Raw genomic sequence first — 23,271 nt, forward strand, 5'->3', positions numbered from 1 at the left:
GTATTTCTTTCTGACCAGGTCATCAATCAGAAACCCCAGGTTGGCTGGGTGAGGCCTCCAGCCTGCACACAGCTAATGGACTGAGCCTGATGTGGGGAACGTGATGTTGGCGGGCTCCTGCCTGAGGGGACAAACATGGGTCCAGTTGCCAGGCAGAGCCTGCTGGTGGAGCAATGCCTCTGGAATGGTCAGCACTGCCCAGCACACACATACAAGTGTGCGCATGCATGACCCACTGGCTGTGTCACAGGCACCATGATATTAGGAGTGCGGAGCAAAAGTTAGAAGTTGTTCAGTCTTTCACTGTGAATTTTCCAGCCTCTCTGCCTTGCATGTGTTGTGTTGTTTATTTAGGATGCAAACTCCTACTTGCGCTTCACAACCCACCTCAGTAAGTCCTATTCCACCCTAGTCCCCCTCAATGAAGTGGGCTGCTAAACAGGAGATGTGCCCAGAGTGCCGACATGACTACATCCACTTTACCTCTCTGTTACGTGCGCAAGACCCACTCTGCTGCTTTTCAGGAGATGAGGTGCTGGCAGGGTGAATTGCTATGCTACAATCACATCTGCTCCTGGCCAGTGTCTGGGCTGACATTGTGGTCCTTTCCCTGTCCCTACTCAACCTTCGTGTTGCACTTGGTGCCCCCTCCCCAGGAGCCTCCTTGTCTCCCCAAGTACTGGCTAAGTATCTCCTTCATCTTCACCCTATGATCAGTGTTGCTGGTTCCTGGTTACCTGCATGACAAGAAAATTAAGACACAAACTCCTCTCCTTCCTCTCTGCTCCTTCTAAGCTGAGGGATATCCCTGCTTGGGGTCCCTGGCTGGGGCTCAACACATAGCAAGCATTTGCTGGGGGTGAGCTGCTCTGGCCTCTCCTGCATGGGAGGAAGGGGGGCAGCCTTGGGGCAGCTTCCAACCTCAAGGTCACCCTGCCCTGGCCACTTCCCTGGCCTCTGGGTTCTCCTTCTTCAGCCACCCCACCCCACCTTGATGCAGCAGAAGAGGAGGGACAAGTGACAGGACAGTATGGAATAGACACATGCTTTCAATAAAGTAGCCAGGCATTACCTCTGACATTACCCTGTCTCCTAGGTGGCCAGGCTGAGCCAGATGCCCAGGGACCAGCCCCTGGGCATTCTTCTGGAACAGTGTTGCCATATGGCTGTGACCTTCACCAACTTCTCTGGTAGGCATGCCCCTGCCCAGCAGATGAGAGAAGAGGGTGGCCCTGGGCAGAAACTGGGGAGGCAGGGGGAGAGGGGGAAACTCCTGGCCTGGGGCAGGAATACTGGAGGGTGAGGGGAGGTAGGAAACCCTTGCTCTTGTTCCTGGCTTTGTCTCTGTTTTGTGGGTTTCTGGATGGGCCCTGTCCCCACCTTAGCCTGGTTTCTTGGTGGATGACAAAGGCCTAGGCTGGGCATCCTCTCCTAGATCCTGGCCCGGCCTAGAAGGAGGGAGTCCCTCCCTCCCCTCCTGAGGGAAGCTGGCTGAGCTGGCATTCAGGCACCCATGGAGAGGGTGGCCTCTCTGCTTGGCAGACTAGTAGAAGGTGTAAAACTCTCCTAGTTGCCGTGGCTACAGGTGTCACCCTGCCAAGGACTTGTGAAGCGCAGCCAGGCCCCTGAGTGCCAGAACCTCTCAGTTTTTCCGGAACTGATTCACAGGGTGAGAAGCAGCCGCCATTGAGATGGGAAAGGTGCTGGGCCTTGAGGCTCTGCAGAGTTGCCTGCAGCCGGCCACCTGCATTCCCACTTTCCCAGGACTGCATCCACAGAAGGAGTAGGGGGAAAAAAAGATGGTCAGGGTGGAGAGAAGGGGTACCCTGGAGCTTGCAGCTGCACCAGCGCTAAAGGGACAAAGGTACTGGGACCCGCACTCCAACATCACTGTGACAGGCAGAGAAAGGAAAGTCTAAGGGCACCTGTGGCTCACACCTGTAACCCTAGCTACTTAGGAGGTGAAGCTCCCAGGATCACTGTTCAAAACCAGCCCAACAGGAATGTCTATGAGACTCTTTCTTTTTCTTTTTCTTTTTTTTCTTTTGGCCAGTCCTGGGCCTTGGACTCAGGGCCTGAGCACTGTCCCTGGCTTCCTTTTTGCTCAAGGCTAGCACTCTGCCACTTGAGCCACAGCGCCACTTCTGGCCGTTTTCTGTATATGTGGTGCTGGGGAATCGAACCCAGGGCCTCATGTATACAAGGCAAGCTCTCTTGCCACTAGGCCATATCCCCAGCCCTATGAGACTCTTAACTCCAATTAACCACCAAAAAAAGCCAGAAGAGAAGCTGTGGCTCAAGTGGTAGAGCACTAGGCTTGAGCAAGAGAAGCTCAGGAGCAACGCACAGGCTCTGAGTTCAAGCACTAGGACCAGTACAAAAAGGAAAAGCAAAAGGGTGCTCAGGTTGGTCCAGAGCTCAGGTACTGTGGTCACTCAGATCAGTCTGATGCCAGCTCTTCTACCAGGCAGCAGAGTAATTCCAGACAAGTCTCCTACCCCACCTATATTTCATGTCCTTATGTCTCACAGCCACAAATTGGGTCACCTGACCAACAGAAATGTATTCCTTCACAGTCCTGAGGTCGAGTATTGCTGTTTCTGAGGCTGCTGTCCATGGCCACCTTCCTTGGTTTACACCTGGTTTCCCTTCTGTGTGTCTGTTCCCAACCTCCTCTTCTCATAAGGACACTAGGGCCATTCGCCAAGTTCTAATAATTTCACCTAAACTGGCCCTTCTAAAACCCTGTATCTAAGTGAGTCCCCTTAGTGAATTGTGAATTGTCAGATACTGGGAGATGGAGTGTGAAGGAGCATCATGCAGTCTGTGCCCCTCTCTCATGGACACCATCTACCATCCAGTCTATAGCCCTGTCTTCCATGGACATTATCTGTCATTCTGTCTATAACACTGTCTGCCTTGGACTCTACCTGTCATACAGTCTATAACCCTCTCTGCTGTGGAAACCACTTGCCATCCAGTCTATAGTCCTGTCATCTATGGACAGTGTCTGTTATCTTGTCTATACTCCTGTCTGCTGTGAACACTGTCTTCCATCTGGTTAATAGCTGTCTGCCATGGACACCATGTCTGCCATGAACATCGTCAGCCATGACTTCATCCATTAGAACTAAGGTCTACCTCAGAGGTTACTGTGAAGATTGGATGAAGGACAGTGGAGACATGAGTGCATCCAGCTGCTATCATACAGGAAGTGGGCTTCTAATTCTCCTCTCAGAATATATGCATTTGGAAGCACAGAGGCAAGGCATTTTGAATTGGGTGGCCAGCTCATTACAGTCTCTTCTACATAAAAATTCCATAAAAGCCCATCAGGCCATGGGTGTGCTAATGATGACAAGGGGTCATGAATCAAAGACTGTGACTAGTCTAGTCAAGACTGACCAGACTCGTCAGATGTCCCAGTAAATGAAAATATTCATGATCAGGACAGTGATTATAACTTCAGGTAGGCTGTTAATGGAACGTTTCTCTTTTATTCATCACAGAGGTATCTACAAATATTTGAAAAATAATAAGGCACTACTGTGAAGCATACTATTTATTCTGTTCATAGACAACCTAAGGGTCCAAACGGATCCAAGATTCCCTTAAAATAAGTTTGGCCCAGTGTGGGCATGCATGAGCACAGACACACAGACACAGAGGACTGGCCAAAGGGGAAGAGAGCCTGGTCAGGGAGACAGGGATCTGAGTTTTCCCCAGCTCTATAAACCTGGCCTGGTCTGGTCTGAGCACATGCTGGGAGCATTCTTGGCACTGGGTCCAGCAAGGCAATAGGACCAGCCCTGCTCTCAGATCATATGTTGGTAGAAGAGACAATGAACCTTGCTAAGACATAGACAAGTTCTCACAGGTAGCAAAGGCAGAGGAGTTGCACTCAGGATAGAAGAGACAAGACCACAGGTTTGGGCTGTGATCTTTTGGGCTGAGGAGTGGGTGGAGGCTAAAGTGCACAGCTGGAAAGGCAGTTTGAGCAGACAGCTTGTGTGCAAAGTACAGAGGTTCAGGTGACAGGTAAAAGATCTACAGGTATTCTGGGGGACATCTAAATTTTAGCAGAAAGGCAAGAATGGGGAGAGACAATCAGGAAGAATCTTTACATTGCTAATGAAGTGGGCACCGTCTTGAGAGCCATGGATAGCCACTCTGGTGAGAAAGATAGACACAATCACAGTTGTGGAAGATGGTTCTATCTGCTACATAGAAGAAACCAGAATCTGAGGTAGGGATAGGTATGGCCAGGTGAGGGTGGTACCACAAACTCTTGTTCCTTCTCTGGGTGTCCTACTGCCTATCTGTATATTGAAAACATGTGATTGGATGACACAGAGTACCCCCCCACCCGTCCCCATTCCCATAATCTGGACTCAATGCTGGCACAGAAACACCATGCCCCATTTCTGTCTGGGGCTGTGATGTTAAGCTGGCACAGACACCATGCCCCTCCTCCATCCTGAGATGCCAGTGTGAGGGGTGGGGGAGAGGTCTGACCTACAGCACAGTCCTCCAGACCACAGGGTCAAGAAAGGGCTACCTGCAGGCCCTCCCTGAGCCTTTATGATCCACTGTTACTCTCAGGAGGCCCATGACTGGGTCCTGACTCTTCTGACTCCATTTACAAGGTCTGTCAGGAGACTGCTCCCCAGAGGCCATGAACCAGGTTCTCCAGCTAACATCGCATGTGGGGGAGAGAATGTGAGTGATGTAGGCAGGATAAAGGACAGTGCTGCAGTGGTGCCTCCATTTTGCTCTGTGGGCCAACGTGAGGCAGTGTTATACAATGCAGTTTGTCTAAGCTAGCCTGGACCCATTCACTACCACAGGCCACCACTGCAGTATCTGACATCTGACATGGGCCAAGACAGGGGACACAAAGCACCAGGGACATCTGCCTCATTCCAGGCTATTTGTGACACACAAGAACCTGTCACACTTCCTTACCACCTCTCCCTATCTCTACCACTCTAAGACACATGGACTTTCCAAACCCTTCCTCCCTGTACCTGGCCTGTCTACATGGGACTGGCCTGCAGCCCAGGCACCCATCTCCCTCCCAGGGTTTTCTCTTCCATTCTGTTTCCTTAGCAAACAAAAGGCCAAGCTTTTATTTATCTGATGAGCAGAGTATTGTTTCTTTCTAATTCCTTCCTCATTTACCTATTTGCAAAAACTAAAGGGAATTATAAATCAATTTACTCAAAATGTACTATCTTTCTTGATTTTTCCCTGTAACATCTAGAATAACGATTGTATCTCTAGTAAGAAAATCCTTAAAGAAAGGGCCCAAATCTTTGAGTCCAGAGCCCAAGAGGCCCTGGGTATACATTCAGGGCCCCACTGTGGTGTTCATTTTGGAAACTTTGAGGTTCCAGTGATTACTTCCCAGAGGAAATTGCTGTACCTGTGCCTTGCAGGTGAAGCAGGCCAGTCCAGCCCTCTGTTCTGCAGAAATCTGCCCACCTATAAATCTATGTGTCTTTGGCCTCAGGGAACGTGCAGCTCACCACAATCCAGGAACATGTGCTCCTGAAGCCAGACCTAGTGATGAGAATATTAACCACTTAAACTTACCTTGATCCCTCTCCTTGCTCCTGCTGTGTGGGGTGGGGTGCAGGGCCTGCCTGTGAGCCTGTGGGGAACACTTGCTACTGAAGACAGGCTGACCCAGCCATCCACCCTGGGCTCAGTCTGGAAGCTGAGGAGTGAACCCTGCCTACAGCTAAGGTCAGAACCAGGACTCAGACTGTGGCTGCTTCTTCCTTCCCTACACTGCTTCTTAGTGAGGCCAAGTTGTCTTTGCCTCTGAGGTCTTATGCAATGTTGATCTGGGGCCCTAACTCCATCCAGGGCCCAAAGTCAGACCTGATGACTGCCCTGCACCGAGTTGCTGCTAGCTGAAAGGCCCTGGATCAATGCCAGGCTCAGCCCTGGAATTCTGTTCACTTACAGGCTGGCTCACTCTACTGGGCAGTGGCAGCAGCATTAACATGGAGGCTGGCAAGGTGGGAGCACACAGACATGCCAGCCTGCTCTCTGCCAGTCTCTGGTCAGGACACAGGGCTGGCACACTGACTTCCAATGGAAGCATCAGGGAAGGAGATAGAATAAGTCTTGGGGCTGAGGTGGGGGGGCAGACCTTGGAAAACACTGATGGAAAAAGTCCTGATAATGAGCAAGACTTCCTGGGGTAGCAGGGTTTTGTCAGGAGAAAAATACAGCCTTAGTTGGAGCATACCACACCCAGTACCCTGTTTTCTGAGCTCTAATCCACCTAGCACAAACGAACAGTAAGTCCAACCTGAGCACTGAGGGTTAGTGGACCATAGTCCTGGGAGACCTGGACAAGAGTCCCATGGTGAGTGTTGGCTTCTGCACTCCTGCCCTGGGGCCTGGTGTGTCCTCTTCTGGCACAGCAACCCGTCTCATAGCCCTGCCCATGCCAGGAGAAAGCAAAACACATTCCTATCTCTCAAGGTATTATCTCTGAAATCTTCCATTTTCAACCAAGTTCTCCCCTAGTCACCTCCATCTTGTCAAATGGTAGCGTTATCCTCCAGTCACCCAAATAGGGATCCAGTGTTGTCTCTGGCCTCAGCTGACCAGTTCCTTATCAGGTGGAATTCATGCTGGGAAATGTTCACATCCCAGCTCCCACAGCTGGCACGGGTCTTTGCCAGTCCACCTCTCTAGATTCTCTTTTGTGGCCTCTTTGCTCCCATCCAGGCTCCTCTCACCCACTTCCTTCCCTGAGACTACAGGTCTTCTCCAGGTTGCAAATCTGACCGTGAACTGTTCTCCCCAAGCCCCGTCCCTGTGTCCCGGCTAGGGGAGAGGAGCTGACGGACTCCGGCGAGGCGGCGTCCCAGGCGAGGGAGGCTGAGTGGGATCCTTGGACAGGCGCGCTTTGCTGCCCCAGCAGCCCTGGAGCCTGCAGTCGTCGGACTAAGCGCAAGCCCGCCAGCCTCGCCGCCCAGGGGCAAGAGAGCCAGGACTCTGGGCGTGGGGCCGCGGGTTGAAGGGCGACCCCGCTGGGAACAGCTCCGGCCCCGCCCCCTGGAGCCGCCATTGGCCGCGGTAGAGCGGGGTGGACCGGCAGCTTCGTGCGCTCCGCAGCTTCGTGCGCTCCGCAGCCCCTTGCCGGGAAGGTCCTGGCTTCGCAGCCCCGGCGCACAGACGCCCGCGGTTTCCCGGCAGGCCAGGGCGGAGGCGACAGAGCCAGGACCCTCGCACCTGCTCCGCCGATTCCACTCCAGGCGCGCACTGCCACTCCCTCCGCGCTCCCAGCTCCGGGCGCGATGGACATAGCTCTGCTCCATAGCCTGCTGGAGGCCAACTGCAGCCTGGCGCTGGCCGAAGAGCTGTCCTCGGACGGCTGGGGACCGCCCCTGGACCTGGAGGGTAGGCGGGAGGCGGCCGGACCAAGGCGAAGCAGGGACCCTCCCCGGCGCGCTCCGTGCGCCCCGTGCCCCCTGCGCCTTTGGCGGCCCCTCTACGCCCCGGCGCCCCATGCCTTTGGCTGCCTTCGCAGCCCCGCGCGCCCCGCGCCTTTGGCGCCCCTCTGAACTCCTGTGCCCAGAGCCTTTGGTGGCCCCCCTGAGCCCGGCGCGCCCAGCGCCTTTGGCGGCACCTCTCAGTCCCGCTCCGCTCTCTCCAACCGCCAGGTCCCCGCGCCTACTGCAACGCGACCTTGGATCAAATCGGGACGTGCTGGCCCCAGAGCGCGGCTGGATCCCTGGTGGAGAGGCCGTGCCCAGAGTACTTCAACGGCATCAAGTACAACACGACCCGTGAGTGCCCTCGGCCTGGCCTTCCAAGGAGGGCGGAGCGGGAAGCGGGGTGGGGTGGGCAACAGGCGTCTGGAATCCTTCAGGGAGCCACGGTGCCCGAATACCGTGGGTTTTCAGGGAGCCTTACATTTGAGGCTGCCCTCCGCAGCGATTCTAACCTCGATAAGGCTGTTGTGATTTGCCTACAGTTCTCGAGTTCTGCACAACGAGAGGGAAATAGTTCCCCCTCCTTGGGACAAACCTCTCCGGATGCCTGAATTCCCCCATTAGGGCGCCAATCCTTTGTTTACGTGATGCAAGGGTATGCGTGGTGTATACACGAACCCCGTGAATGTTGTGATCAGATCTTTGACCCTCCAGGCCTACCGGGGGTGCAGCAATGGCGGCTCTTGCTCTCTTGAGCCCTTTGCGTCTTAAGCCCTACCCCACCAGCATTGCCTGCCTGCCACTCACTGTAGGTAGGCTGTTTATGGAAAGCCCCAGTTCTGGAAAGCACAAGTCCTCTCCACATTCCAGCAACTGAATGGTGGCCCGGCCTTTCAGCAGGCACGTGTGCGCATACATGCATGTATGCACATACATGCACGTGTGCCTGTACAGCTCTCCCCGCTGGGGCCTTCTTGGTGAGAGGTGGTTGGAGGCAAGTGAGGGGTGCCTTCATGGATGCCAAGCAGCAGTCCTTGTCTGCCAGGGGCTTGGGGACTCCGGGCCAGGTCAGGGCCAGGTGCTCCTAGGAAGCTGCTGGTGAGGTGGTGGGAATGGCAAGGAAGTGATAATCCACCCCCCCATCAAAACAGATGTCCCTAGAAGAAAGGTCCACTCCATCCAGGTGTGCAGGACAACTTCTTGCTCCATCCTGGTCCTGCTCTTGAGGATCCTGTGAGCTCTTTGGGACAGGCAGTGGACACCAGAGGACCTGTTCCATCTTGAGTCCAGAGGCTAAGACATCCAGGACCATGGTGACTATGAAGTTTCTCAACACACAGCTCAAAGCAACTCTAACTGGCTTCCACATCTTCCTGGGCTCAGTGCTGTTCTTCCCAGCCAGCCTCAAAGCCCCCAGGCACTAGCCCAGGACCTTCTCTTTAGAAAAGAGCTGCCTAGTATTATACAACCAATTTATTGCATACCTACTATGTGTCAGCCTGTGGCAGACATGATGACTGATGACTTTGTTGTGGTGCCCTGTGGAGGGAGCAGGGGTGAATAAGAAGGGTGCACAGGCAGAGGGAGAAGCTTAGGCAGAGCTCCCTAACCTTTCATCTCAGCTCAGCACTTGCCTCAAAACTACCAAGTCATGATTCTTGAGAAGACTCACTGCATTTGTATCCATGGGTACACAGACTGAAACACTGGGGCTGAGGCATGCAGGAACAACTTAGGGCTCTAACCAGCTCTGGCATCAGGGGTGAGGATGAGCCATCCAGGATTCTCACCCAGCTCTGTGCACTAGTGCAGGCTGAGAGCCTGGAGCTCTCGCTCTTTAACCCCGTGTCAACACCATCTCTAAAAGTGATACATTCAGTTTGCAAGGAGGGCCTATAAGAGGGAAAAGAGACTCAGACCTACAGCCAGGAGGATCAGGACTTAAGACCTCCGAGCTCTGGAGCAGACTGGATTTGAAAGTCAATATGTGATAGGCAGAGGGGAGGCATTCCAGGTAAGGGAAGAAAGAGTAAGTAGAGGCTCAGAAATGAGACCAGACAGGGGCATGAAGGGCTGAGTATGCACAGCATTGCAGAGGGCCCATTCCCAGATGTAGAAAGGCCAAGGGAAGGAAAAGGACTTGCCTGAGGTTGAGGACATGCTGTCCAGAGGTCAAGGACATGCTAGACCATGCACAGCCAAGTCAATACTGTGTGTCCCTTTTAATCTTTGCCCCCCTACCCCCTAGCCTGGCCTTCTGCATGTCTGTACTAATCCTTACCCCAATCAGTGATGGAGGGTTATATTCTGACCACATGGGAAACTGAGGCATGGAGACAATGAAGTAACAGAACAGAACAAGGATCCAAGCCAGCTTCACTGCCTCTCAGACAGCAGCTGGTCTGAGGTGGGCAGAAAGTTGTGTTAAAAGGACATTGGGATGCCAACAGGATCACAGGAACCAGATTTGGGGTCCTCGGCTAGTAATACAGGGCAGAGCTAGCCCATCAAGGGGACCTATGCTCTCCCTGAGTGACTGTGGTAGTGCCACCAGCCCTGCCAACCAACTGGGCCCCCTTTCTTCCGCGTGGCTCCCTGGGTTCCCTGCAGCCATCCTGGAGAGGCCTGCCTGAGCAGGTGCATCTGCTGCATGGGGGTACAGGCTTCAATCACGTGCTCTCTCCCTGGGCCTCAGTTCCCCCTCTTCAGGGTGGAAGGAAATAGGCTAGCCCATACATGGTTGTTGGGGGCAGAGCACCAAGTTCCATTGTGCACAGACTGCTCTGAGCCCCTTCACATGTGTATCTCTGTTCCAATTTCCCTCCATGTGTGGTCTGCCCATCCTCTCTCTGCTCTGAGTTTCCCCGCCTGCTTCCTGGATCTCTTGTCTTTCTCAGATTTTCTGTTTGTTCTATCTAGCTCCTCTCTCCATTCTAACTCTCTCTTCCCCCTCTTCTCTCTTTCTTCTCCCTCTTCTCAATCTTCTCTTTGCACCGCTCTCCCTCTGTCCATCTACCCTGTCCCTTCACCACTTTTTGTGTCTTTGCCTGCTCCATCCCTCATTCCATCTGTCATGGTCTAGACCTTCTCTTGCCTATGGTCCTGGTGGCTGCACAGGGGTGCCTGCTGCCTCCTCTCCAGACACCCCAGCTCATCTTCCTCATGTGGAGGAAGTGCAACATGGCTCAGCCTTGGTTCTTTGGCCTCAGGCGCTCACCATGTCCTCCTGGGAATAGGGGCCATCCATTCTGTGGCACTTATGGGACAGGGTTGCTAACCTAACCCCATGAGGAGGTATAGGAGCTCCCACTTTCCAAACGTCCATGTGGTAAAATGGAAATACCTCAACACAGGTAGGGACCCTCTTTCCAGCCCTGCAGGGTTGAAGTGAAAGGAGATTTTTGAGGCCTGCCCGTAGGATCCTCAGGTCTGTTAGACCTTGCTAGCACAAATCCATATTGAGAAGAGGGGTTTGGTGAGCAGAGACCCAGCCCGGAAGTCTTCCTACATAGGCTGGGGTAGGCCCAGGGGGACTCAGAGCTGTGTGTACCTCACATGTTGAGGACCCACCCTGGGGCAGGGCTGCCACCTGGGAGGGCCCCCACACAACCCACACCTCAGCCTTCTGGGCTGAGGGAATAGAAGCTGTGAGCCTGAAGCACCAGGTTGCATTCTCAGTCTCCAGGGAGATTTGGTCTTGGCCTGTGTTCCATCTCCCAAGGATTTGAAGCTCCTCCCACTCTCCAAGTGTGAGAACTGTCTCCCACATGGGTGGTGAGGGGCAGCTTCATAGGCAGGCCATCACAGAAGGTGTGGCTCAGTGAAGGAAGAAGGACAGGGTAGGGGGACCTCCAGACATGTGGAATAGCTGGTGCTCTATGAGTAACAACCAGCTGTTGGACTCTGGAGGAATCTGTTGGCTCTGGAGCCTGAGGCCTAGAGAAGCCTTACTTCTTGAGCTCACCCCTATCCACTTCCCCCTTCCCCAGGGATTTAAAGCCATAACTGAGAGACTGACAGACAGACTCCTCAAGAGAACCTCGTGGTGTTTGCTCTTGAGTAAAATAGTGCTGTAAGCCTGTTGCAACATATGGGAGGGGCTGATTTGAGGGGAGAGAAAGTTGGGAAAACTCCCAGAGGAAGAGTTGTTGAATGGAGATCTCAAAAACTTGTGCCAGTGATGTGCCAGATGGAAGCTACTGTGGGAACAGACATGGAGAGGATCATGGAAGATAAGCCATGGCCTTGTTCTGCTAGACTGAGAGGCCTGGGATGTTTGTCCATAGACGATTGTATGGGACCAGAATATTCTACATGGGTGCTGCTTTGTTTTCAGGATATACCACTTAAATCATTATTCAAGGCCACATGGTGACCTTGACCTTGACCTTGTCCCTCCCTTCTCTGAAGCATCTTTGCTGTCTTCCCCACCAGCAGCAACTACAGCAGAGTCTGGATCTCTAAAGCTCTGAAGTGGAAGTAGTTGCCTCCCTAGAAACACTTAGGGAGCTCCCTAAAGGGCTTCATAGTTTTGCCTCAGTGTAGTTGTTGGAGCCCTGCTAACCATGTCAGACAATATGCTCTGCAGTCCAACAGGGTCTGCCAGTGCCTTTGGGGAAAGGAGGGATCTGGCCCATATCCAAGTCCTGGCTGTGCTGATTCCTGAGTGACTAATGCGTGCTCCTGCTTCTTGTCACAGTTCACTTGTCTGTGAGAAGGGAGAGAGAAGATGCTGACCTAGCTGGGCTATGGTGAGCTGCCTGGGCTCCATGTGGACAACTGAGAATTACCAGCACGAAGGACGGATAGGAGTAGAATGTGGCCTTGGGTGTTGATGGCACTTGTTGTTCTAGGTGCCACAGCCTTGTGTTATCCAGAGTCCTAGGACTCTGGCATCTGCATGCTACCTTTGAAGACTGTCTGTTTACCAAGACTTGGAATGTCTGTGCCCAAAGACCTCTATAGAGGGGCCACCCTCGGCCTCAAAGGGAATTGCTGGTACTGAAGAGAGGCTGTGATTCTGCCAGCCAGAGATCTCTTCTTACTCTGTTCCTTCTATGTAGGTTGAGAGCCAGGTCTGGGTCTGCTCACTTGACTGCTTCTCTTGCCTCAGGGCAAGGTTTTCTCTATCTTTGGCCCAAAGACACCTTAAATGGGTCCCTTCCCCTACATCTGGCAGTTCCAGGCCAGCCTGAGGGTCTCCTTTCCACCCCACTCACTCCACCCATTACAACCTAGAGCCATCTGAAGAGAGCTGTGCACAAAAGAGGTCAAGCAAGGGCCAGGGCCTCCACAGGCTCCTATCCTGGGGAAGGAGTGACCTCCCACAGTACACCTCCACTTTTTCACAGACCCATCATGGTCTCCATTAAGCTGCTCAGTGCTGCAATGACTCACTCTCCCCCACTGTCTACTACAAATAGGATTGTACCATGCCTACTCAATGAAATAAAGAGCCCCAAGCAAACAGGGAGCTGGGTGTTTCTGGAAGTTCAGCATAGACCAAACCCCTGAGCAGTATCACACTAAAAGTTTCAGGACTCATAGATACCATAGGCAGATGGCTCCAGAGAGGCCTTTCCCACCCAACATGTTTGCCAATGACAGATTCTAAGTCTCTCAACCCTGCACCCCTTCCAAGCCAGGCTGGCTTCAAGCTGGTTGTCACCAGCTTGAAGGTGGAGGGCTAACTGGAGGGCTCCCACCAGGTGATCTCCTACCACCCACCTTCTCCTTGTGTCATCAGACCAGGACAGAAATGTGTGAGGCAGAGATGAGCAGTCCTGGCTGGCCTACAGCAGCATTGGCTGTGTAGGAGTGTTCACTCTAGAGGTGCACCTTGCTTGTGAAGCTTGGGGAACGAGCTGGGCACTAGCCTGACTTCCCAGCCCTGGATTTCTCTGAGGTTTCCAAGCAGGGGTGAAGCATGGCTAGTCATGCTTTCTGCCAGCAGTGCCTGTTCAAGGCAGTGGAGGCCAGGCTGGGAGGGGGCTATGGCTAGCATATTTTCCCCAGAAAAAGGTAAGAAAAGTCAAGGTCAAGGATTTCCCAGTTAGGCATGAATCCAGATAGGAAGGAGATGGCTGCATCCTGAAGAGCCCAACTAAAGGCAGTGAGAGGAGTGAGAAAGATCTGGACACAACCAAGACTCATCAGAGGTGACACAGCCAGTGGCATCCAGGGATTAAAAGCCTCCTCTTCCAGGGAAACTGATGCCAGAGATACCCAGGGAAGGTGTGCCCCAGGGGAGGGCAAGACCAACTGAGGGAGTAGGCCCCCTAAATTCCCAGCTGAGGGAGTGGGTACCCCTAAATTCCCAAGGAGAATTCCAATGTGCTATGCTTGGAATCTGGAGTTTCCAGGCTGCTGCCTACAAGTTTGTTATTTGATGCTGACCTCCTCCCCTGTGATGGCTACAGTTCAGGCAGCAGGGATGGTGTGAGTGACTCAGAAGCCTTCTGCATATGTGTCTGCAACTGTCACTATTGTTTTCTTGTCTTTCCCATGCAGCTGAGTGGTGGCTGGGCACCCAGGTGGTAAACTGTCCTTTTGTCCTGTCCTGAGTCTCTCACCCTCATTGAGCTCCCCAGTAACCTAGGCAACAGCCTCAGCCGTGGCCCATCCTGTGGACCCCTTGTGCTCACCTCTGTGCAGCAGGTGAGGATGGGTTAGGCTCCTCTTAGGGGACCTCAGCCTTGCTGTGTGGAAGGTGAAGTTCTGCTGTACAGGGCCTCCTGGCTAGGTGGGCAAGCAGGACTTTTTAAATATTTTTTTTTTCTTTAAAGAGGGATCAGCAAGAGAATAATCCTAGTGTGGGAGGAGCTAGGCAGAGGGAAGATTTAGGCCCCTGAGTCACGGGCTGTCAGTCCTGGAAGCCACCTGGTGGAGCTGGGACTGCCCTCAGGCTTAAGACAATAGGGAGCTAATGAGCTCACCTCTGCTTTGGGCCCTAGCAGTGTGAGTCCGGAGTGGGAGGGTTGGGGTGGGAGCTCTCCAAGGTCTGCCACCCGCAGTGAAGGGGAAGCGCTGAGGGTGTGAGGGAGCCAGAGCCTTACTGTCCATGGTGCTGAATGTTCTGGGACTGTGGGGCGACCTGACTCCCTCAGTGGACAGTGCTTGCGTCCCTCCCCCTGTCTGCACTCAGCTTCTTTCCCTCCCTTTGCCTTTCTCTTTTTCTCCTTTTTTTCTTTTTTCTTTGCATACATTAGTTATACAAGGTGGGTTTCCTTGTGACATTTCCAGATATGTAAAAACAATGTATCCTGATCAAACTCACCCCTCTATCACCCTTTCTTACCCCCTTCCCACTTATTAAAACAATGCAGCAGGATTCGTTGTTCTATTTTTATTCATGCAAATAAACTACTTTGATCATACTCATCCTTATTCCCCCTCCTCATTCATCATTCCACTCCCCAACAAAACCCCTTTTACTTTTCTGTCACTCATTTTCTTTTTTAGAATATATATTAATTGCACCAAGGAGTTATACTATAATGTTTCAGATGTGCATATGTTACAATAACTCTCTATTGCTTTCTCTTCTCCCAATTCCCAGTCCCCTATTTATCAACAGCTTTAATCGAGATTCTTTACATCATCTTTATACCTGTTGTTTTCTCTCTGTACTCACCACATTGCTACTTCTCCCCACACACTAACACCACACACACACACACACACACACACACACACACACACACACACACCATACACACGCCAATGTGTGCCCAACCTGGGTAAATGTCCAAACCTGAGTGGAAACTGAGGCCAAGAAGGAAGAACGTATCCACAGACAGCTAGAGACAAAACTATAGCTAGACAAGTACCCAATCTCCCAGGCTTCTGATGACCTCAGGCAAGTCCCTGAACCAGAAACTATTAACGATTGTTGTCACCTAAAATGTGCTAAAAAGTTCCTTGCTTTGGGGGGCTTTCAATACTTGGGAAGTGGCAAACAGACTTCCTAAGCCACAGATCCCAGCAAGAGAGGGCCCTGTCTTCATTGTCCAGCCCCTAATGCCCCTGGCAGGCCACTCTGCACACTGTCAGCATCGATCCTCAGCAGGGGCACCTGTGTTGCTGTGGCAACAGGCACCCACCTCACTGCATCCATCCCCACAGTCGGGCCTGCCCATGAGCCCTGAGACTTCCATGCCCATCCTCCTGTGGTTCTGGTGGGGGTGTTGCTTTCTCTCTCTTTGAGCTGTGCCTGAGGGCTCTGTGCCCTCATTAGCTTCACAGACAGCTCCCTTGAAGGGCAGGCTCTTCTGTCTTCCAGTTCTCTGGTGCCCAGGGTGTGGAGCCATAACCCCAGAGGGAAGCTTTTCCTACCCCACACACCATTGTCTCCCACCCTGCCTTCCAAAGCTCAGAAGACAGAAGTCAGTTTGATTCATCCCCCATGGACCAATGGCAACTTCTGAGGGAACCCAGTGACTCCAGTATGGTCTCTGCCTATTTGTTTGTCCCCATGGAGCTTTAAGTCATACCAAAGAAAATGATCCAAAAAGATGAGGTCTCTAAAATAGATTTTTTTTAAATCTGTGGAGTATGGGGCAATAGGAGACTGTGGAATCTATTTAATGGGTCATGACCAATATTTACATATGAAATGAATGCAATATATCAGAACAGTAGCAAAAAGAAAATATTATAGCTCTTGTCAAGATAAATTTTGCTTTGTGTGACTGAATTGCGGTGAGTGTGTTGGATTATAACACAAAAACAAATGTGTTAAAAGAAAGACACAGTATTAACACCAAAAAATAATAGTAACTGTGTTACTGTGCACGAAGGGAAGGGCTGTGTGTCAAGAGATGGGATACATAGAGGAGGCTCTTGGAAGAGAAGGGACTCAGGGTGTCAGGGAAAGCCCCACAGAGAAGGTAGTATGTGAGCTGAGACTTAAGATAGGATGTCATTTGTCTGAAAGCCATGGGGAAGGTGGGTCAAGGCATGGAGCTGGGCCCATGCTAGACCTGCCAGTGCAAGCATCAGGCCCTGTGGAGGGGGTGGGGTGAGAGCCAGGTGCTGAGGACTTTGATAGCATGTCAATACAGTTGGTCTCTATTCTTGAGAGCAACAAAGAGCCACTGCTGGCTTTAAAGACAAACCATCATGATTGAGGGAGCCAGAGAAAGACCCAAGGAGGCAAGAGTGCCAGTCCACAAGGAAGGCCCAGAGACAGAGGGCTGAGGGACAACAGGAAGGGGCTGGGAAAAGGGAAGAAAACCCCTGACTTACCAGAGAGCAGAGACTCTATACTCAACTCCTCAGGGCCTCAGCTCCTCATTTTGGAGCTTTGGTGTTCAGCACTGTACTTAGAAGAAAGAGCAATCAGAGTGATTGCCTTTCTGAAGGAAGGGCCTAGCTAGCTCTGGACTTCAGAAAAACTAGACAAAGAGCCTGTTCATACTTTCCAGGAAGATGTTCTTTTTTCCCCTACCCTTTGAACTACAGCCAAGATCCTGGTCTGTCTGGCCTTGCACAGGCCTGTTCAGGGGGACTTCAAGCCCCCATCGGAAAGAGGCTGGGCATTTTTCAAATGGATTCCACATTCATCCCTGATGTCTCTGAGGTGGCTTGTTGAGGACTCCTGCCCACCCAGGCGTACTGCTAGAAAGGAAGGTGGTCCTAGGTGCCAGATTATCTAAACCTTTGGAGAGTTGGTGCCAGAGCAGAGCAAGGGGCATCTCTCCTTGTGTTGAGGGCCAGAGTCAACATGGGTGTCCCTGGACTGGCCTATCAGATCATGCCTGCCATGAGCCTCCTGCTCACAGGTACTGGAGGCAGGAGCAGTTCATCCACAATCCCTAGTTTGAAAAATCTGTGAACTCATAGCACTGAATTCAGGAATAATTAAGCTGATAGAACCTTCCCTGTTTTTTCTGCTCTTTAACAAGCATGGTTCCATTGTTTTTAACTCACTGTCAGCTCAGCAGAAATGGGTTTTTAAGTAACCTGATTATTTCAGAACTCACTGCTTCCAAAAACAATCTGAAGTTCCCCTCTGGCTCTGTAACGTTGGACTCTGTGAGCGATTTATTTTAATTATCTTTATATTGTATATCTATCATAAGCCCCAAAAGGAAAACTCACAAACAACTGTCATTAGCCCGAGAGCAATGCCTTGTACAATTACCCCCTACCAATGGTGGTTCAGAACGGCGCTCAGGCAGGAGTGAGGGGTGCTGATGCCATGTGTGGAGCAGAGGTAGCAGGGGTTGGATGGTCTCAACCAAGAAGGGTCCCTCCTGGAGGAAGGTTGTGGGTGGTCTGTATGGAGGGGGGCGGCTCATGGTTAGGAACAAGAAGCCAAACCAAATTTTCGTGTCTAAATCATCTTGTAACTCTGTATCCTTATCCTTGGCAATTAGCTCAATCCCTTTGTGCCTCCTTGCCCTCATGGACAAAGTGGGCCAAGACTGTCCTGGAGCCTAATCCAGAGGGTGGCCATGAGCACTGTGTGTAGGGAGCAGCTAAGGACCTGACCCATGGAAATGCGCTATACAATGGCTGGCATTGTTAAAATCCCAAATGCTGGGAACAAAGTATAGAGCACTGAAATGTGAAATGATCTGAAGTAAGGATGAAAATTATTTGTTGTGCTAAGAGTTGCTAAAGCAACTCTTCGGTCACAACCCAGTGCTCACAATTGGGCTCAGTGTTGTTGCAAAGGAACACAATGAAAAGAAGGGTACAAAAAGCCCAAGATTGCATCCAAGCTGGGCTTTGGTGGCTATGTAAGATAAGCCTTCCTAAGCCTTCTCACATAAATGGCCTTCACATAAGCTTTCAGGCACGTTATGTTTGGGAGCCTAGGGGAGCTCAGGAGGAGGGATCTAGGGAGGGCTGACCTGACTCTTGGTGGTTGGCATTTCTGTAGGGAATGCCTACAGAGAATGCTTGGAGAATGGAACTTGGGCCTTCAGGATCAACTACTCACTGTGTGAACCCATTCTGGATGATAAGGTGAGTGGCCGCACCTGCCCCACCAGGGTCCTAATAAAAGTGGCAGGATGCAGAACACATGGGATTAGGCACAGGTAGCTGGGTGCAGCATGGGCAGAGAGCCTGAGGACAGGTAGTGAGATTCAGCACAGGTATGGGATTCAGCACAAGTATGGGGTTCAGCACAGGTATGGGACTTAGCACAGGTTAGGTAGTATGACTAGGATAACTAGTAGGATGCAGGTTGAGCCCCAAGAACCCAAGGGTAGCAGAGTCCACCCTGTGTCACCAGTCCTCCTTTCTGCAGCCCCACCCCCTGCCATTACCCCTGCCCTGTTCTGTGCTGTGTGGCACGATGGTGGGAGTGAGGAAGAGGACACAGATTCCCAATCCCAGGAGAGCTTACTGCGGTGAAGAGTGCCAAGGGCATGACCATGCGCCCTGTGAGTGGGCACACTCTTCTTCCTCTGACTCCTGAGGAAACAGGAACAGCCCACCAGGGCTAGGTGCAGGAACTTGGACCTCTCCAGGCCATATGACTCTGGGTCCAGCTTTGTTGGGGTAGTGCTGGGAATGGAACTCACCCCCAATGCATCCTGGGAATGGAACCAGCCCCTAGTGCATCCTGGGCATGCTAGGAACAGAACCAGCCCCCAGTGTGTCCTGGGTAAGTTCTACTGCTGAGCTGCATCTCCAGCAAGCCTGTCTTCACTCTGACCCAAAGTAATGCATTCCTGCTCCATCCCTCTAGACGGTTTCCCAGGGCAGTGCTAAGTGGGGTTGGAGGCCTTCTCCAAATGAAGTCCAATGCAAAGGCAGAAGCATGTGCCTGCCCTTAGAAAGCAAAGAAGGACTCCAGGGACAACAGGAGGGGCCCAGGGTTTAGAGAAGAAGGGCTTCTGCCAGTCTTCTGTCCTCACTGTACATTCTTTCAGCTGCTCCAGTACTGGTAACCAACATAGCAGAGGAGAGGGCACCTGCTACCCTGGCAGGGTGGAGTCTTTTGTCACTGGTATTACTTAGAATTGCCAGCACTCAGCAATAATTTTTTTTAGAAAGTGGGCTTTTATTCAGTTTGAATAGGATCCTGTCTCAACAACCCCCCCCCAAGGAAAAAAACACAACAATTTAAATAGTACTTCTAAGGACTCTGCAGACACTGTACACCCTCATTGCAATGCCAGCCTCACTGAGCAATCCCAATCCACCCTCAGACTTTCCCTGAGTCTCTGCTTCCAAGGTGGGAGGGTAGGTTGGCCCAGTGTGTATCTGTGACAACTAAGGCCCAGAGATATACCTCAGCTGCTCAGCCAGTTAGGGAGTCCAGTTTTGTGTTTATCTTTTAGATGTAGCTACATCTCTGCAATATCTAAAAGGAGACTGTGTCCAAGCTTGCCACAAAATGCATTCTGGGAGGCTTGACAAGGCCAAGACTAACATGACTGGGTTTCAATGGGGCTGAGCTCCAGGAGCCAGGCTTGGTGTGACACTTGGAGCCTCTTCTGCTCCAAGTCAGGACACCACAGGACCACTAGGGTGGCATGCCCAGCTCTGTCCTCACATACCTGTGCCCCTCTTCCTGTGTCTGTCTGTCCAGCACAGGAAGTATGACCTTCACTACCGCATTGCCCTTGTTGTCAACTACCTGGGCCACTGTGTTTCCATGGCGACCCTGGTGGCCGCCTTCCTGCTCCTCCTGGCTCTGAGGTGAGTAGGCCTCTCTCCCTCCCTGCCTCCACTGTCTCCCTCTCCTAGGCAGAGCCTCCACATGGGGATCCAGAGTCAGTGTGGAGGGGTGTTGGGCTGGGTGCAGGGCACTGACCACCTGCAGTCATGTGGGGGCTAAGCAACCCACCATGGCCATCCTGGGGAGAGCACCTCGATGGCAGCCTTGCCCTCACCTCAGGCTGACCTGATACACAGACCTTTCTCAGCTGATCTTCAATCCTGACTAACCCCTTGCCCCAGCCCCATCTGCACTCTGACCCTACTGACCCCTGACCCCACCTCCCCACAGGAGCATCCGCTGCCTTCGGAATGTGATCCACTGGAACCTCATCAGCACCTTCATCCTGAGGAATGCCACGTGGTTTGTGCTGCAGCTCATCGACCATGAAGTACACGAGAGCAATGAGGTCATTGCGGGGAAGTCCGGGCCTGGGCTGAAGCCTGGCCATCTCTCCAGATACTTAGTGGCAGTATCAGACGTGAGCTCTCCTCCACCCCAGCCAGTGTCTCCAGCCAGATCTCTAGACTAGGGTCTTGGGAGCTACCCACAGCCCAATACAGAAGCTCACGTGTCTTCGCTTCCAGTGTTCTGAATTCAGGTCCCTTAGGGAGAGCTCTGGCCCCTGTCATCCCATTTGAGCATGGATGGATTATTGCCCCCCACAGAGAGAGAGAGAGAGAGAGAGGTATCACATGATTACCCAGGCCCCACACTGTAAGGATACCACCACAGCATGGCTGGCTCCATGGACTAGGAGACCACCCCAAGTTGTGTCAGCTGCTACTGCATAGTATCCAGTAGCTATAAATCTGCATACTGGGCTATACACACACACACACACACACACACACACACACACACACACACAACACCCTGCTGTTTGGTACACAATCTGATAAGCTAGTCCTGAGCAGAGCACCGGCCTGGTTTACCCTTCCCTTGGCCCCACACTGACCCTGCCTTGGAACTAAGCAGGTGCAATGAGACGCCAGGTGTCTTCTGGCTCGAATATTGGCTTTGTCAAGGGAGACATCACTAGACTTGGAGGAAAGAAGGGACTCTCACTTCAGCAAGTCTTTCTCAAAGGAAGGAGGCAGCAGCTACCTGGGCCCAAGATCAGGGCTAGGGCCACGGAGGGCAGAGACCTGGAGCAGCTAGAAACTTGGCACAGAGCAATTATCCAAGACTCTGGATGTCAGAACTAGGCAGGATAAGGGGTGATTGCCCTGGGCCCCTTCAAATGGCTTACGTCTAAGCCTGCTGCCTCAACATGCAAGCCTTGGCTCAGAGAGTGCCCTGGGGTAAGCCCAGAGGAAAGAGGCCACCCAGGGAGACTCTGGTCTAGAGACCTTCATCCAGAACCATACTCAGTGAGGTTTACTGCATGGTTCCCTGCACATAACAAGTAAGGTACTTGGGAGCTCACCTCCAAGGTGCTCGACTAGGTCCCCTTCTGCTGGGAGGGACGTCACAGAGGAGCTTCTACCACAGCCATGCATTGTGCTTGCTAGATACCTTTCCTTCACTGCCCAGAAAGGCAGGACAGTTACTATGAACTTAGAGGGGCAGTCAGTTCCTAGAGTCTCAGGAGCCAGTGTTGCCTGAGCAGAGCCAGTGACCCTTCCAAGTCCCAAGTTCCCCAAAGCCAGGGGCTTGGGAGAGCTCCCCTTGGCTGCACAGGCCTCCCCATCCTCCAGCTGCCCTGACTCCCATCCATCACATTTCATTTTTTCCAAATGAGAGTTTACATTCCATCTCTAGGAATCAGTCTAACTCTGTCTGGGTTGAATGTGATGTTGAGTTTTTGCAGTTCCCCACACCTGCAGAAATCTCAGGACCTCCCTCACCCTTCCTTGATTAAAAAGATAAGTTGGTCCAGGCTTGTAATCCTAAATACTCAGGAGGCTGAGGTCTGAAGAGTGAAGTTCAAAGCCAACTCAGGCAAGAATCCACAACTCTTATCTCCAATTAAACAGCTAAAAGCTGGATGTGGAGGTGTGGTTCAAGCGGTAGAGCAGTAGCCTGGAGAGGAAAGCCAAGCAAGAGAATGAAACCCTGAGTTCAAGCCCCAGTACCAGAACAAAAAAAAAAGTTACAAAGGATTAGAGAGACGTTAGAACTTCATCCTACAGAGGGAGGGCAGGAGGCATCTGAACCTTCTCAGTGAGAACCATCATATCCAAACGCTCCGCCTCAGAGCTCCCGAGGCTTGCTGCCCCATGCTGGCCCCCAGCCTCTGACCCCCTCCCTGCCCACATGCAGATCTGGTGCCGCTGTGTCACTGCTGCCTTCAACTACTTCGTGGTCACTAACTTCTTCTGGATGCTCGTGGAGGGCTGCTACCTGCACACAGCCATCGTCATGACCTACTCCACTGAGCGCCTGCGCAAGCGGCTCTTCCTTATCATCGGATGGTGTGAGGGTCCCTTGGCAGCAGGGCTGAGGGTGGGGACACTACTAAAAAGGTCTCCTCTTTCATCTTAGGGATAAGGACAGTAACACAGCTCTGCCTCCAGCCCCTTCCACCATGCGGAAAGGAAGGAGCCAGGAATCCCTACAAAGAATGTTCCAGAAAGAGCCCTTTTCTTCCAGCCCAGAGCAGCAGTCCCAAGACCTTAGTCTCTGGAAAATTTTCACAGGAAAAATTGCTGGCTCTACTTCTCCATCTCAGAGCTCCAGAAGCTATAGATAGCCTCTATGGCTTGGAGAAGAAGCTCTGAGTGAGGGCAAGGTTCAGGAACAGGGCCGTCTGAGAGTCTAGATGGCCTATAGTTGGAATACTAGAATCATGATCCCAGGTCCCCTCTGGTCCCCTACTCTTGGTCCTATAACAGGCTCTCAGTCCATTTATCCATTGTAGCCCATGTCTGTCCTTCTTGCAGGCATCCCCTGTCCCATCATCATTGCCTGGGCCATTGGAAAACTCTACTATGAGAATGAACAGTAAGTAGAATGGGAGCTTGGAGACAAGACAGGTCAGCCTTGGGCTGGGGCCAAGATATGGGGCAGAGATGGCAGCCATGACCATGACCTGTGTCCTCACTCAGGAGTGTGCTCTCTTTGTTGAATTTAGTTAGGAAGCCTAGACTTTGGGATGTCTTCCTCAGAGCTGGATGTAGAAGAGGCTTTCCA

At 52.2% G+C, this 23,271-nt stretch overlaps 1 protein-coding gene across 2 annotated transcripts in view; it reads left to right on the top strand.

Moving 5' to 3' along the window:
• The window catches only part of Crhr2 (corticotropin releasing hormone receptor 2), a 36,635-nt gene that overhangs the window by 7,508 nt on the left and 5,856 nt on the right, over positions 1-23,271 (top strand). The window contains exons 2-8 of one of the 2 annotated variants that reach the window (XM_048337799.1): positions 1,097-1,190; positions 7,686-7,811; positions 18,346-18,431; positions 20,008-20,117; positions 20,428-20,545; positions 22,402-22,555; positions 23,022-23,082. In XM_048337799.1, coding sequence (XP_048193756.1) covers positions 1,097-1,190; positions 7,686-7,811; positions 18,346-18,431; positions 20,008-20,117; positions 20,428-20,545; positions 22,402-22,555; positions 23,022-23,082 — 749 coding nt within the window. Of the gene's footprint in view, positions 1-1,096; positions 1,191-7,319; positions 7,423-7,685; positions 7,812-18,345; positions 18,432-20,007; positions 20,118-20,427; positions 20,546-22,401; positions 22,556-23,021; positions 23,083-23,271 lie in introns of those variants that run through there. The other variant, XM_048337800.1, reaches the window with a different exon arrangement.

This window comes from Perognathus longimembris, chromosome 2 (genome assembly GCF_023159225.1).
Source record: "Perognathus longimembris pacificus isolate PPM17 chromosome 2, ASM2315922v1, whole genome shotgun sequence".
Taxonomy (NCBI): Eukaryota; Metazoa; Chordata; class Mammalia; order Rodentia; family Heteromyidae; genus Perognathus; species Perognathus longimembris.